The 15231-nt window shown below is 53.6% G+C and overlaps 1 protein-coding gene across 4 annotated transcripts in view; it reads left to right on the plus strand.

Moving 5' to 3' along the window:
- Col20a1 (collagen type XX alpha 1 chain) overlaps window positions 1-7048 on the plus strand; it is a 39799-nt gene extending 32751 nt beyond the window's left edge. For 3 of the 4 annotated variants that reach the window (XM_020173742.2, XM_074075109.1, XM_074075110.1), the window contains 7 exons: window positions 189-242; window positions 1404-1475; window positions 2130-2165; window positions 2268-2334; window positions 2403-2576; window positions 2971-3048; window positions 4036-7048. In XM_020173742.2, coding sequence (XP_020029331.2) covers window positions 189-242; window positions 1404-1475; window positions 2130-2165; window positions 2268-2334; window positions 2403-2576; window positions 2971-3023 — 456 coding nt within the window. In that variant the 3' untranslated portion in view covers window positions 3024-3048; window positions 4036-7048. Of the gene's footprint in view, window positions 1-188; window positions 243-1403; window positions 1476-2129; window positions 2166-2267; window positions 2335-2402; window positions 2577-2970; window positions 3049-4035 lie in introns of those variants that run through there. The other variant, XM_074075111.1, reaches the window with a different exon arrangement.
- The last annotated feature ends 8183 nt before the right edge of the window (window positions 7049-15231 follow it).

Below are 15231 nucleotides of genomic sequence, written 5' to 3' on the forward strand. Positions count from 1 at the left end.
CATATCCTGTGGGCTGTCTAGGAGGAAGGGAAACCCGGTGCACACCAGGGGTTAGGGGCAGCAGCTCACAGGCTCCTCTGCTCAGAGCCAGTGTGCATCTGCCCCCACCTTCTCAGGGTGGTCACCTGGCAGGTGGACTGTGGATGGGTGGGAGCCCCGGCCCCAGCTTGTCCTTCCTTTGCCCTCAGGGAATGAGAGGACTGGAGGGGCCTGCTGGCCTGCCTGGACCACCTGGCCCCAGGGTAGGCACCGCGGCCCAGAACCCTCTTGCCCTCACTAGGATCCCTGAGGCTTCTTGGACCTGGTTGGACACTCTGGGAAGAAGGGACTGAACACTGTCCACTGTCCCGATCACCCCCAGAAATGGCTTGAGCTGCCAGGTGCTGGTGGCTCACGCCTGTAATCCTAGCTACTCAGGAGGCAGAGATCAGGAGGATCGCAGTTTGAAGCCGGACTGGGCAAATAGTTCCACAAGACCCTATCTTAAAAAAAAATCCTATTACAAAAAAGGCTGGTGGAGTGACTCAGGTGAAGGCCCTGAGTTCAAGCCCCAGTAATAAAAAAACAAGAAGTGGCCTGAGGAGGGCCTGGCTTTTGCTAGAGCCTTCTGCAAGGCTCTGCTGGGCAAAGGAGTACAGGAGCGCCCATGTCCAGGAGCCCTGCAGTAGCCAATGACCACCCATCTGGGGCCCTTCTCACCCCCAGGGCAGACTCCTATGGAAATAAGCTCTTACGTAGCCCCAATCATGCCTGCACCCCAACTGTACAGGGCAGGGTTCCTGGCTGGACCTGGGAGGGCCAGACAGGCCAGGTTGGCCATGAGGCAAGGACCCAGTCCTGCTGGCCTTTCTCTTGGACATCCCCTGAACAGCAAAGGCAGCCTTCGGCCTGGAAGGACTAAGGCTCTCTCATCTTAAAAGAACCCTTCCTATTCAGCCAGAGCCTCCTAGGGGTCTTTGCTGTGGGCTCAGTGCCTGGGAGACCCCTGAGTGGGGTCTGCTCAGGGGTCCCAGCCCCTCAAGGGCTTCTGCATAAGGAATGGAAATGCCATGGTTACACCAAGGCAGTCAAGTGCATCCCAGCATTTCAGTGCAGCTGGGCAAGGGGTGGGAGTCTGCCCTGCACACTAATAAGGGGTGGGGTTCTTCCCTGGGTGCTGGTGAGGGGTAGGAGTCTGTCCTGCATGCTGGTGAGGGGTGGGGGTCTGCCCTGGGTATTGGGTTGGGGGACAGGGCCTGGACCATGTTGGGGAGGAGGCTGAGACCTGAGGGCAGACAGGGTCTTGCTGAGGGCCTTGGACTTTCTCAGACAGTGGGGCACTGCATGTTCAGGAACTGGGACTGAGGGGGAGCAGACTCAGTGGGGGAAGTTCAAGCCAAACTCCAACTTCTGCATCTCTGCAGGGGTTCCAGGGCTTAGCAGGGGCCAGGGGCACCAATGGGGAGCGAGGTCGCCCAGGGGCCGTGGGGCCTACGGTAAGTCCCTCTCCACTCATCCAAGGGGGCAGTGGTGATGCAAGTACAGGTGCCAAGCTCAGGGGCTTCTTTTTTAAGGACCAGCCTGTTCCCTGCTCCTGCTGGCCTCCATGGGAGTGAGGGTAGGGCTGGGAGAGGGGCAGCAGCTGTCTCCTGGAAATCCAGCACCCTGGGAGACTGCCTTGACCTGCAGGCAAGGTGGGGACTTCAGCAGCTCAGGGGACGGACCCCATAAGTAGGCTCCAGGGTCAGGGGGCTGGAGCTGGAGGTCAGGGAGTGGTGGGCAGAACACCTGGATCAGGCCTAGCTCTGGGCCAGGAGAAGGTCTAGTTTCTTCCAGGGAGCATCCTAACTATTAGGGACCCCCCATCCCCCAGCACAAAATCCATAACCAGGAGCAGATCCTTTGTGGCACAAGTTCCAGCCCCACTTGGGGACTGTCCCTACTGTGGGATGTCAAGCCTCACTTGTCCACTCTGGTGGAGTGAGGGACAGTGCTCTTAGGACTTGGGAATTCAGGTTGGGGCTCTGGCTTCACCACCCTGCCTGTGTGCAGGGCTCCAGGCTTCCTAGAGTGGGGCTGTGTCGTGTCAGCCACAGCACCTGTTACTGGTTTCTTTACTGATCAGCTTTTCTCTTTGCCTTCTGCTGTAGGGGCTGCCGGGACCCAAAGGGGAACGAGGAGAGAAGGTGGGTAATGCTGAAAGTCTGGGGTTATTAGCTCATCTCTGATGGTTGGGGCCTCCTTGGGTAGCATGAGCCACAGGTCCCAAAGCCATATTCCTCTTCCAGGGTGAGCCACAGTCCCTCACCACCATCTTCCAGCTGGTGAGCCAAGCCTGCGAGTCAGCCATACAGAGTGAGTAAGGCCCAAATGCCCTGTCCTCATGGCCAGGTTGAACCGCTACTGATACCCTCCTTCCCCAGCACATGTGATGAAGCTGAACTCCTTCCTCCATGAGAATACCAAGCCCCCGATGCCCATCTTGGTGGAGACGGCAGAGCCAGGAGAGCCTGGGCCCCTGGGGTTTCCCTGCAGGCACAGTGAGGCCCTGCTTCCTGGAGAGGGAGCACATGGGGGTCCCCACCTCGAAGACCAAGGTACCAAGCTCTTGGGAGGAATTCTAGGGGTAGAGACATGGTTGGTTACCTGCTCTGGGCTGGTGCCCTGTCCTGGGTGTGTGTGTATCTTTCCTCTTTGTCAGGAATTGGTTGAACTCCCCCACCCTTTGCCCCAAAGCTGTCTCAGGGAACTGGGGATAGCCTAGGGTATCCAAAGGAGGCCTCACCTCATGCAGGAGCTGCCCCGGCCACAGGGCCAATGATAAGGCACCTGTTGGGGATCAAGTCCACAATGTGCTGCCCCCCTATCTGAGGGCTGGACCTATTGCCCACCCCAGGAGGGCGCCCTCCTGCCCCTTTGGCCAGACAAGGCTGAGCAAGGGAAGCTGTGGCCACCGTACACCTGGCCCTGGTACATTTCCTTTCCTCTCAGGTGAACCTGCAGCCGTCAGTCGGACAGGCAGCCCTGGACTGCGTGGGAGCTAATCCCCAGCTCCTCTGGGGTGAGGAGGTGAGTTTCAGTCACAGTGTCTGCCAGGGGACACATCTAGGAAGGAGGAGTGAGGGTGGGGGACATATGGAGGGTGGGGTGACTATTTAGACAGTAGAGCACCATGGGGATGGTGCTGTCCAGGGTGGGAAAGCTGACAGCAGGGTCAGCAGTGAGGGTGGGGATAGAGCCAGGACTGGTGAAGTGGCAGTCCTGGGACCTCTCACTCATAGCCCTCTGGATAGGGAAGCAGGTGAGGAGCCATGAGCGGGTGAGGGACTCATGGGCCTTGGAGGAGCCCAGTGATGGGAGGATACAGCTCAGGTGTGCACCCCAGTGGACCCCTGGTCCAGATGTGGAACTGTGGCCTTTGGAGGGGTTCTAGGAGTTTGGGAGGGAGTGCCTGGGAGGACCCACTACGTAGGTGACAGTTGAGATGGGGTGGTGTAGGGCAGGATTGTGGCGCCAGATTGGCCACTGACTGCCCTTTTTCAGTGTATCCTGAGCGAGCAGCCCCTGTGCAAACTCACCTGAAGGGCTATTTCCAGGGACAAATACAGGAACAGGGTACAGGTGGGCACAGGTGAGCACAGGTGAGCACAGGTGGGTACAGGTGAGCATAGGTAAGCATGGGTGAGCAGGTAAGTGCAGGTGATCACAGGTGAGCACAGGTGGCACAAGTATGTCCTCAGGTGGGTGTTACAGCCACAGTGATCTGGGCAGTAGACATGGCAGGCAGGAGGGGGGCACTGAAGAGCATGCGAGCAGCCCACGGACCAGGCCCAGGCCAAGGTTGACAGCCTTGTGTTTGCTCAGCAAACCATCCAGGGAATGATTCAGCTCTGCTCTGCCCCATGGCCAGCAAGACTTGGTGTGAGGAGACCCCAGGCTCTGGGACTCTCGGGGAGGACTGAGCCCACAGGGCCAGGCTCTGAGCTGCCGCACCCTGAATAGATGTACAGCTGGCCACGGACCACCCCCTAAACACGTCTGTCTCTCTCTTGCCAGGATATTCCCTGTGTTGCCCCCAAATAACCCTGCACCTCCTCCTGCACTTCCTCCTGGGTTTGTCTGGATACTAGGAACAAATGTATCCTGGAAAGGCTAAGAATGAAAAAAAAGAGCCTGAAGTGGCAGAAGAGGGAAGCAAGGGGCACACACACACCTGAAATCCTTTCTTTGCGGCACTTCCAAGTTCAGATAAACCACTATTGTTCATCAACCAACATTGAGGCGCTGCTCTCTGCTGGGGAAGGTTTCTCCCACTGCCCCCTTTGCTTTGTGGCTCACACAAAACCATCAGAATTCCCAGCTCCTTTCTTTGGGCTTCTCAAAGCCCAGCCTGGGTCCTATTCTGGTCTTGGTACTTCAATCAAGATGGTGGATGTGTCTTGGCCAGAGTACCACATAGTGTCCAGAGCATCAGTCTGACCACGCCCTCCACCTTCCAGGGTTTCTACCGTGTGTGTGTGTGTGTGTGTGTGTGTGTGTGTGTGTGTGTGTGCGCGAGTGTAATCCAGACTCCACTCCCTGCCAGCTCCAAGGCAGCAGACTGCCTGCCGTGCCCACTCAGTTCCTTTGCGTGTGCCGTGTCTTCTGCCAGTCTCCTCCCCAGGTGTTTGCTCACCTGTGGTGCCCCTCCTTCAGGCATTCAGATCCTATGTGAGTCACCATCCCTAACTCTCCCAGCCTCAGGGCTGGCTTCCTGGGATGGCTTTGAGACCTGGCACCATCCGCCAGGATCCTGAGGAGGACGATCCTCCTCAGAACAAGGTCCTCCCTTGGCATGGGCTCCCAACCCTGCTGTGCTCCACAACACCTCTGCTCCGGCCTCTCTCCACCTCACAGCTGCCGTGCAAGTCCAGGCCTCACTATGTCATCTCTGCCGGGCCTGGACAGAGTTGGACACTTGCTTCCTCACGGTGCAGGGAGGAGACATGGGAAATTCCACTTCCCTTTCCAAACAAATATTCAATCATTGACCCACAGTTTCCATTTGTGTAGCTAAGCAAGGAAGGTGCCAGACATGAAGAGTTGGGGGGAAGAATTAAAAATCTTAAAAAGGAGCAAAGGCAGACCCTTGATGATGATGAAGGGAAGCATGTACCAAGATAGCAGGCACAGATTTGCCCATGCTAGCAACGCAGCCTGAACAGGCCAACAGCAAAGCAGCCCCAGGGGCAAAGGCTCAGTTCCTAACCATGGAGGATTTGCTCACCTTGTTCCTGAAGCTAATGGAGTCAAAGGGAGCAACAGGAACAAAGGGAACAAAAGGAAGGACCAGTGAGACAGAAGGCACTTCCCCCACAGGAGGCCTGTCCCTGACAGCCTCAACTGCCCACTCCCACCACAGCAAGCAAAGTGGAGACAGACAGAATTCTCAGATTCAGATGTCCGTGACGCACAAACGAGCTCTAGGTCAAAGGAGCAGCTCTGAGATGGGCTTTGCTCAGCTGGAGCAGAGGTGCAGCTAAGGCAGCATCCCGGGGAGAGTCACAGCTCTGGTGCCAGCCTCAGAGGCACACCCTGTCCCTCGGGAAGGATGACCAGGGCCTTTGGCTGCTGTCTGAGAGCTGGCAAATCCAGAGCTTCTGGTGTGTGACAGCCACTCCATTTCACCAATGTCAGAGACTGAGCGTTCCTGGTGGACTCAGAGGCTTCTTGAGCAGGCCTTTGTTATGGGGCCAGAAACCAGACCCAGAGTCACAGGGTGTCCAGGGTCCCTGGAGTGCCCCTAGGGTGCTTCTGAGTCCAGGTCAGCTCAGGGGGACCAAGCTGGCAGCCTGGGGCCGGGGGAATGTGGGTTTTTCTCCCACTCAGCTGCTTCTGTGACCCGCATGGTGTGCCTCGGTCTCAAATGTGAGTCAGAGCTTCCTGAGGAAACTGCTTTAAACAATGCGGTAGGGCCATGCATGGTAGATCCCAGCACTCAGGAGGTGGAGGCAGAGGATCAAGAGTCGAGGGTCAGGCTTGCCTATATAGCAAGACCCTGACTCAGTACTCATGCTACTGACAATAATGCTAAAACAGCATGACCAAGGCAGCCCTGGGTGGCCGAGCAACTTGGGGACTGTCCCTAAGGCTCCACCCTCTTCAGCAGGACTGTGCAACTAAGAAGGAAGCAGAGGAGTCAGTGCTCGGGCAAGTGAGTCCAGAGCAGCTGCCTGGCTTTGAATATGTGAAGGTTGCCTGGAGCACCGGACAAGTGCCCTGTGATCACAGCCAACCTGGAGCCACCCAAGAAGTCAGATCTGTAGCTTTGAGGATCATGTAACCTGGCAGAAGAGAGGAAGGAGAGGCGGTGCCAGCAGGACCAGTGGGGAAGCAGGTCCACCCCCAAGGACAACTCTGGCTAGACAGGCTCAGAAAGTTCTAGGAAATCCATCCCTGAATTAGACAAGCTTGACCAGTGTCCCCCATACCTGAGGACCACAGCATGCCTGCCCAGGGCCAGAGCAGTGGGCATACTGAAGCTGGGGCACAAACAAAAGCATATACATGGACAGAGTGGTTGGTGAGGCCACACCAGCCTCCTGCCTGGCAGTGAACTCAGAGCTTAGACCACTTCATGATCTGATGGTGAGCACAGGACCCTAACCAGACAGGGCCATTCTCCTGGTACAAGAACAACAATCAAAAAACAAACTGGGCCACAAAGAACAGGTTGTTTAGAACCTGCCTACTGACTGTGATGAAGTTACAAAAAATAGACAAGAGAAGTGAGACAATACGGTCAGAAGCTGAAAGGAACACTCCACAGTAACTAAACAGGAACGGCAGATGGAACTCAGGATGCAGTGCAGGTCAGTTACTGGGTAACCAGCTGAAGTGGTACCTAGGACAATTTATAGCATTATCGTGCAGTCCTAGGAAGGATGCCACACAGAAAACAAAGGTTTAGGAAAGACGCATGGAATAGAACTGTACTTAGCTGCGTTTAAGGAAAACCTGACTGTGGTGCTTAGTCAAATAGCTTTTTTCACTTGTGTGTAAAGTCTTGAGAGCAGGAATAAAACTTGTAGAAACCCATGGTGTTTGGTCATCCTCAGCATACAGTTGTTCTTCTTTATCACAAGATAGCTGCTGCTGCTCCATATGTCATATCCCCCTTGAGAAAGGGAAAGGGATCATGCAGCCAAGTTGCTTCTTCTGTATTCAGAAAAACAACAGTGTTAATATGAGTTCCGGTTGGGACACTTCTGCAATTCTCCTTGCTCAGAAAATAGAGGTTTTAGCAGAACATCTTTTTGTCACCTTCAACAAAATGTTAGGTATAGGTTAGATTTGATTTTAAGTAACCACAATGCTAGAACAATTGTGGGTTTGGCAGGTGGGAGCTGATTCTGTCCCTGAGCTGCAGAGAGATGGGCAACACTGCTACTCCTTCTTCCAGCCAGTGGCCCGTGCTCCACAGAGGTGTCCACCTCGATTGGGACCCTGCCCAGCCACATTCAGACAACAGAAAGGAGAAGAGGGCAGGAGAGGGGCTGGCCTGGGTCCTTGAAGGATATGCCCTCAAAAGTTTCCTTGTAACTTTGGCTGGACACCGACCACATGGCTAACCATAGCTCTGGGGAACTGGCAAGTCAGGTCTTTTCAGGGAGACCAGGAGCCCAGACAAAATTAAGAGCCCTGAGGCAGGAGGGGAGAGTGGGTATTGGGGTCCACCAGCAGTCCCAGCCACAGCAAGGAAGACAGCTGGCCATGCCCTACAATGTCTAGAAGTGGCCACATAAGAGAAAGAGACCAAAAAAGTGTCAGGAGTAGGAAGAGCTCTGAGCATTTCATTCTATTCTATTCTTCTGTTCCTTTCTACTTTTTGGTGGCACTGGGATTTGAACTCAGGGCCTATGCTTCCTAAGCAGGTGCTCTCCCACTTGAACCATTTTCTGCTGCAAATCTGAAGATCTAGCTTAAGTAGATGCCAAGCACACAAGTCCTAGGAATTCCCCTTGAAGCCTCCAGATAAGAAGGCCATGTCGGGGGGTTCCTACCTCTAACAAACCCACCTTGGAGATGCCAGGGTGGGGGACTGGCCATCTAAGAACCTGCCATAGCAGGTGAGAACTCTGGGGACACAGACAGTTTATTGTGTGTGCACATGTGTATGTGCGTGTGCACGTGTGAGTGTGTGTGTGTGTGTCATGTATGCCTGTGCACATGTCTCAAGCTCCATATGCCGGTGCATGCATGCACGTTTGTGTCTGTACATGTGTGTGCATGTCTGTGTGTGCACACGTGTGTGCATGTGTCTGCTCAGGTCTGTGTCGGGAATCCTTAAGACAACATTACAGGACAATTCACAGCTTTCTCTGGAAATCTATGCACATGTGCATGCACACACATTTGCAAACACAACGCACACACACACCTGGTCACCATTATGCAGTGTTAGGGGATGTATTGCCAAGGGAAAATTGAGATATCTGTGGAGAAAAACACCAGGAGAGACAAACTGAATGGTCCAAAGCAGACAAAATCTTGTTCTCTTTGAACCATTGATTTTTTTTTTTAAACCGTAACATGCCCAAGTGACAAGGACAGATATTAATAACAAAGCCAGAAATAACAGGCATAAATAAAGGAAACCAACCAGAAGAGTGGTGCACAGGAAAAATGACAGGGAAGTGAAGTTGGTAAGGAGGCAGAACGAGAAATGGACACAGCTAAAATCATTAGTGAGCTGCAAGGTCAGGGCTGAAAGCCTCCAGGGCCTCAAGAAGGGGTCAGGAAGAAAGCTCGCGTGTGACACCTGCATGCAGGGTTCCATTGGAAAGAAAGGAATAAACGGAGGCCCACGGATTCAGAATAACCAGTTTCTGAAGACTTGAGCCCTGGAGAAAAGTTAGGACCTCAGATTGATCCGAGGGCTTCCAGCGCCGGATGGGGTGGATTCATTTGCGGGATACCTGGTGAAGCCAGGAGGCCTCCTGCAGCCTGGACTGCTGAGGAAGAAGAGCCGGCTAGCAGCAGAGGGTGGTGGCAGGGCAAGGACTTCGTGTTGGGGAAAAATAAATTGTACCTCCAGTAGAATTATCAGAAAAACAGTCAGAGGCCCACAAAGTTCCGGTGCAACACACCATCCCCTGAAACCCTGTAGGAGGAAAACCATCGGATATGAACCACCCCGGACCAAGCTCACCCTGGGCAGAGTCAGCGGGCTCCACCCAGACAAGGCCCAACTCAGCAGCCCGGGGCTGAGACACTGGGCTAGTGTGGGTGCTGAGCTGCTGGGAGGCGACAGTGTGGATCAATTCAGTAAACTCTTGAAAAACCTAAGTATTTGTTTTAAGAGCAGCCACTGGGAGAATAAGAACAGAAGGCATAACCGTCAAGTGCACCTGACTCAATCGAGTTCCCCTCACAGAGGGGACAATATTTAAACACCAGCTACTCGGGAGGCAATGATTGAAAGGATTGTGCTTCCAGGCCAACCTGGGCAAAAAAATAAGTTATCAAGACCCCTATCAGCCAACAAGCGCAGCGTGGTGGTGTGTGCCTGTAATCCCAGCTACACGGGAGGCCATGGTTGGAGGCCAGCCCCAGGCAAAAATGCAAGACTCTATCTGAAAAATAACTAAAATCAAAAAGGATGTGTGGCTTAAGTGATAGAGCACCTGCCTAGCAAGTGCAGGTTCCTAAGTTCAAACTCTAGTACTGCACCCCACCCCCCAAAGACCATATTTAAACAATAAATAAGAGAGACAGCCCAAATTTCCAGTGTAACGGAAATCACAACAAATATGAGTTTCACTCATTGAAAAATGGAAATGTCTCCAAATTGCATTAAAAGACAAGCTATGGCTTTCAAGTAAATAATCCTGGATCCCAAACTAGCACAAGGTTTCACAAAACACACAGGGTGGCTACTGTAGGAATTTCGTGGGAGAAGACATGCTTTCAACAGACACTGAAACAATAGGTGTTTGAATTCAAAACAATACACCTCCTCCTTACGCTAGACACAAAAACTGATCCACAAAGCCCTTGAACTTGGGCCCAACACGTGAACCTAAATACTAAAGGTGAAAGTACACTTTCTATAGGACACATGGGACACACAGCCTTGGGGTAGGTAAAGACTTCGAAGACAGGATATATAAAGTAATAGCCACAGAAGGGCAAAAATAAATGACACTTCATCAAAATTAAAAGGTTTTCTTCAAAAGGCACCATTAAGAAAAGAAAGCCAGCCACTGATTGGAACGATTTACCCACATCTGCCGACTTTCTACCCAGGACACACGGACAGCTTCCCACTCATTAGCAGAAGACAAGAGAGTGGGCAAGGCGTTTCGGCAGACACCTCACAAGAAGACACACAGGTGACCAGCAAGTACCTGAAAAGGTGCTCACAGGTCATCAGGGAAGCCAAAGTCACACACTTGCTTGGTGGTGACAAAGATCAAGACCACTGAGGATGCTGGGTGCGAAACGGCACAGCCACGAGGGGAAATGATTTGGCCGACTTACGAAGACACAAAAACAAGCATCCTATACCACCCAGCCATCCACTAAGCATCTGTCCAAAAGAAATGAAAACAGAGGTCCACAGGAAAATGGCTTTCCTTGAGTGACCACAGCAGATTTCTTCACAACAGCTGCAAACTGGGAGTAATCCAGTGCCCATCGGTGAAAAAATACATTACATGGGTGCATGACAATTGATACAAGGACAGGGCTGATAGATGACACACAATGACACAGATACACAGAGACTTCACTGATAGGATCTAGTGAGAGAAATCAGACTGGTGGCCTCTTGGGGGCTGGCTACAAAGGACATGAATTGCTCTGGGGCCAAGGAAGGGTCTTGTCCTGGCAGGGCGGGAGGTGTGCACTGTCTGCCGGAAGTTGCATTCATCTCATGCAGAAGTGAGTTAAAGTAACAGGCTGGAAGCTGAATACCCCGTCAGAAGACAGCTGGGAAGGCCCATGTTCCTGCCAGGAAGCATTCGATTCAAAGCAAGGGGCTGTCACATGACAGAAGGGGCAGCCCCTCAGGAGGATGTGACAGTCCTAAGTGCATGTGAAGCAGAAAAGAACAGAACGGGAAGGGGGAGGAACAGGTCCAGGACAGTTCTCCAGGGACATCAATGTCCCTCAGGAATCCATAGGGGAAAAAAAAAAGCAGACAGAAAATCAACAAGGGCAGAGAGCACTACTGACCCCTGGCTGGACCTGGACATTTCTAGAAGATTCCCCCAAACAGCAGAAAACATGCTCATTCTTTTTTGACACTGGCCCAAGACAGACCGTGTGCGGGGCCTGAAAACAAGTATGAGAAATTCGAAAGGGCTGATCAAACAGGATATTTCTCTGACTACCAAAGAACTGAATCAGAAACCAATAGTAAAGGCAGGAAACTCTGACCAAAGACATAGGCATGTTTCAGAAGGACAGCTGTGTAAGGTAAATACGTAAGATGCACACCTTCGCAGCAGTAACAGCGACTCAAGCTGCAGTGAGAGAACCGTGTCCCACCAGACCGGCAAAATTTAAGACCTTTTGATAGGGATGGAGTGACTGGTAGAAGGAGGTCAAGGCCCCTTTGGAAAATGGTTCGTCAACAGCTGATGGAGTTGACCATAGGACACCTTCTACCTCTGAGCCATCTGCCCCTGGATCTGTGTCCAATAGGAAGCCATGGGTACAGACTCCAAGACCTGTTCACAGCAGCTGGGGCAGGCCAGACACTGGTCCCCAGGAGCACGGATGGGTAAAGGCTTTGTGTGAGCACACGCAAATCATGACTGCATGTAGTGATGGATGAAGCCCCAACAGGCTGAGGGAAGGAAGCCAGGCACAGAAGTGTGCCCCACAGGATGGATTCAACCTGCCAGCCCATGGAGAGAGGTGACCTCTGGGAAGGGAATCCCTGGGTGCTGGTAACATGGCAGGTCCTATCTACTACAGTGGTGTCTTGATGAGTCATGCACCTTCTGTGTGTGTGTGTCACCCCGCCAGGCAGGCAAATAGCAAGAAATGTCAGCCAGGATTAGGGTAGTGGGAGTTCCTGTCTGTGGACGGTGGAAGTGTAAATGGTACACGCGTGTGGAAAGCTTTTTTGCATTATCTTCTAAATCCCAATACAAACTCTGCAGCTAAACAATTCCACCACTGGGTATTATGCCCTGAGCAATGCGCTTCCAACTGTGGGTGCAGAAATCAGTTTGGAAGGTTGCAACCAGCATTCTTCTACACTTTGAAATAGAAGAGACTAGAATAAAGCAAGCCAGAGCCCAGAGATATTCTCACGTTGCTATGGTCCAAGTTTGTGTGCCATTGTGGGCATATACCAGGGGCCAACGAAGTGCTTCCAGAGGAGGCCAGGCAGGAAGAGGCCTGCTTTGTGGGCCACTGCTCTGTTCTGCTGTGGAGGGAAACCAGCCGTGCAAAGCTGGTGGACATGTGAGTAGCTGTGTGTCAACAGAACTCAATTCATGTGGGTGGCACTGGACGTGTGATACCAGAGGTGGTCTAGGACATTCAGCACTGGGCTTCAGGACATTTCTGGTGGAAAAGCACAAGTGTCCAGGAGCTGCGGGGAACAGTGAAGCTACCTCGTACCCTGGGGAGAAACCACCCACACTGGATGGACTGCAGGGCTTGGCACCACGGTCTTAGTTTACAGGGTGCTAAGGGCTGCTTGAGAGGCTGATCTCATGACAGGCCACCATGGGGGTGGGGAAGAGCGAAGTAGCAGGCCCCTCAGGAGGTGGGAAGGGTGAGGGAAGACTGAGGCTGCAGCCTGCATAGCATCGGGGGTTTCTGTGGGGAAGGCCAGGTCGCAAGGAAAGCAGTGTGTGAGTGACCAGTCTGCAGAGATGCCCCGAATTGCCTCGTAGGTGGCCTGGGTTGATTCAGGGAAGGGAAATATTGGCCTGGTGTGAGTTTGGCGAGGAGGTAGATGTGGCTGCAAATTGCCTACTGGCCATGGAGACATGTACGAGCAAGCTGGGAGGGGCAGCTAAGCTCTGAAAAGCCCCCACAAGACAGCACACCATACAGAAAACAAAGGAAGGCGATTAATACAGAAATGAAAGCACATGCTTACACGGAGGCACACACCTACACTTGATTCACAACTGAAAACTGACAACAAAGCGCATTTACAGCTGATGGACAAGCACTGAGACTTGGTTTATTCAGACAGAACACTGCTCAGAACCGACAAGCACAGACAGCAGTGAGCCTCTGCACGGCCACACGGAGTCAAAGAGCCAGACATCAAAGGCTCCAGTGCCCAGTCCTCGGCCTACAGCACCCACCCGTCAGCACAGTCAGCCTCCAGGTCACGGTCTGAGCTGCCGGTGCCCATGGGAGGGGCTGGGACAAGACGGCGGGAGCTTTCAGGGGATGATGACTGAGCATCAGAGGGTCTGACCCTGTTTCTGAAAACTCAGTGGCCCAGAGTCCTCAGATCGTGCATTTGTCACAATTACATTTCACCTAGACCCACAACTCAGCACTGGAGGCAAGCATGCAAGCAGCCCCTTTGCTTTCCTTCGCTGTATTCTCTAGATGACGGGAGGCTGACCTGGCAGGAGTGTCCCAGCCATTTGCCTCTCCTGACCCAGAAAAGAACATCACAGCTCCACGGCTGTCCGCACATCTGGCCACTGGATCTGCTTATGCAATGCAGATCTCACAGTGCTCACATCTGAAGCCAGCGTCCCCCACCCCCACCCCGCCCCTGGTTGCTGGCATCAAATCCCCCACCTGGGTGTCTCCCAACATCCTGGGACTCTGGGTGAGGATGGGGGATGGGGTAGTAGTGACCCAGATGGCCTGTGGGAGCCAGTGCAAAGCAAGGCGGGGCAGGCGGGGTCCTCTGTGCCTAAAGGAGGCTGGGGACATCCAGGGTTTGGCACCTCCCCCTCCACATCCACTCACGGGAATGAGAACTCCAGGCTTCCAACTCAGGGCCCTCCTTTCACTGGCACCCATAGCCCCAGTTTTAGAGGCAGGTTTGTCACAGGTGGGTGGGTGTGGGCGATGCTGGCCCTCTTTGTTCTGATACCACCATCCAGTTGGAAAACAGCAAGTTGTACCACGGCAGCAGCTGCACCTACTGGGACTTGGTGTGTGTTGGCTCCAGACTTCACTAATTGTTCTTCTACTCCAAGCATCACCTGCTCCAGGATCTGACCAGGGGGAGCTCAGCTGCAGGACCCAGGGACAAGATGGCTGAGGGTGTGGGGCTCACCCCTGCCAAGACCACCCCTGGCTGGAGGGGATTGTGAAGAGGCAGGACTAGGACCAAACACAGGAACTATCTCTGGGCATCTTCTCCAACCCAGATATCACTCCTTACCCCTCCCAGGGGCTGGGGCTGTGCTGTCCCGTCCCTGCCTCCTCTGGGCACCTGGAATCTCAGAGTTGGGAGCAGCAGGTGTTATACTGGCCCCTGTCCCACCAACAGGGCTTCCAGGGAGTACCTGATGCTATCTGGGGGGAGCAACACCTCAGGTCTTCCTCTCCGGGCAAGGCAGACAGCTGGGTGACACTCCTTGGTTTGTGATCGCTAGAGGATGAGTCAGATGGCACTGGCCTGCCTGGACGCTCTAGAGTGTCCCACCCCACAACATGTCTTAGGCTTCCCACCGTCCCTGTTGGCCCGGACGGTGCAGGTCTTTGGGGTGAGTTGTACTCAGGAGCACTGTGGCCTCACATGGTGACCAGGACAGGAAGTCCTTCTTCAAGTCTATTGGGCTGTACACAGAGACAGAAACCCACAGTGGTGTCTGGGAAGAGCCCAAGGGCTGGAGAACCATGCCTGGGCATTACTCAGGTCCCACATGGTCCTAGGAAATACCAAAATACAAGTGCCCTCAGGAGTCTGGGGTTCACTGGTCCTCTGGGAATCACTTGCCACAGAGCTCCAGTGACCCTGGACTCCTGGTGACTTGCCTTGTCTTCCTGGGACCAAGGTCTCAAGTGGGGGCCTACCCCGATCCTCCTGCAAGTGGGACCTGTCTCTGTATAGCCCTGCAGCACAGAACTTGGGTTCTCACTAACTCACCCCAAGCTACACAAAGTAGAACCTGCCTGGACCAGGGCTGGGCCAGTGAGAATAAAGTTAGTTGTCCCCTGATGGCTCAGAGAGCAGTCAGCCTGGTGTCCGCGCATGTTCTAGGGGAGAGCAGTGAAGCCAGCCAGGTGCGGGTGGGGGCTGCCCTGGACTGCTGGATCTCACAGGGA

The sequence above is a fragment of the Castor canadensis genome, chromosome 5 (genome assembly GCF_047511655.1).
Source record: "Castor canadensis chromosome 5, mCasCan1.hap1v2, whole genome shotgun sequence".
In the NCBI taxonomy this organism is placed as follows: Eukaryota; Metazoa; Chordata; class Mammalia; order Rodentia; family Castoridae; genus Castor; species Castor canadensis.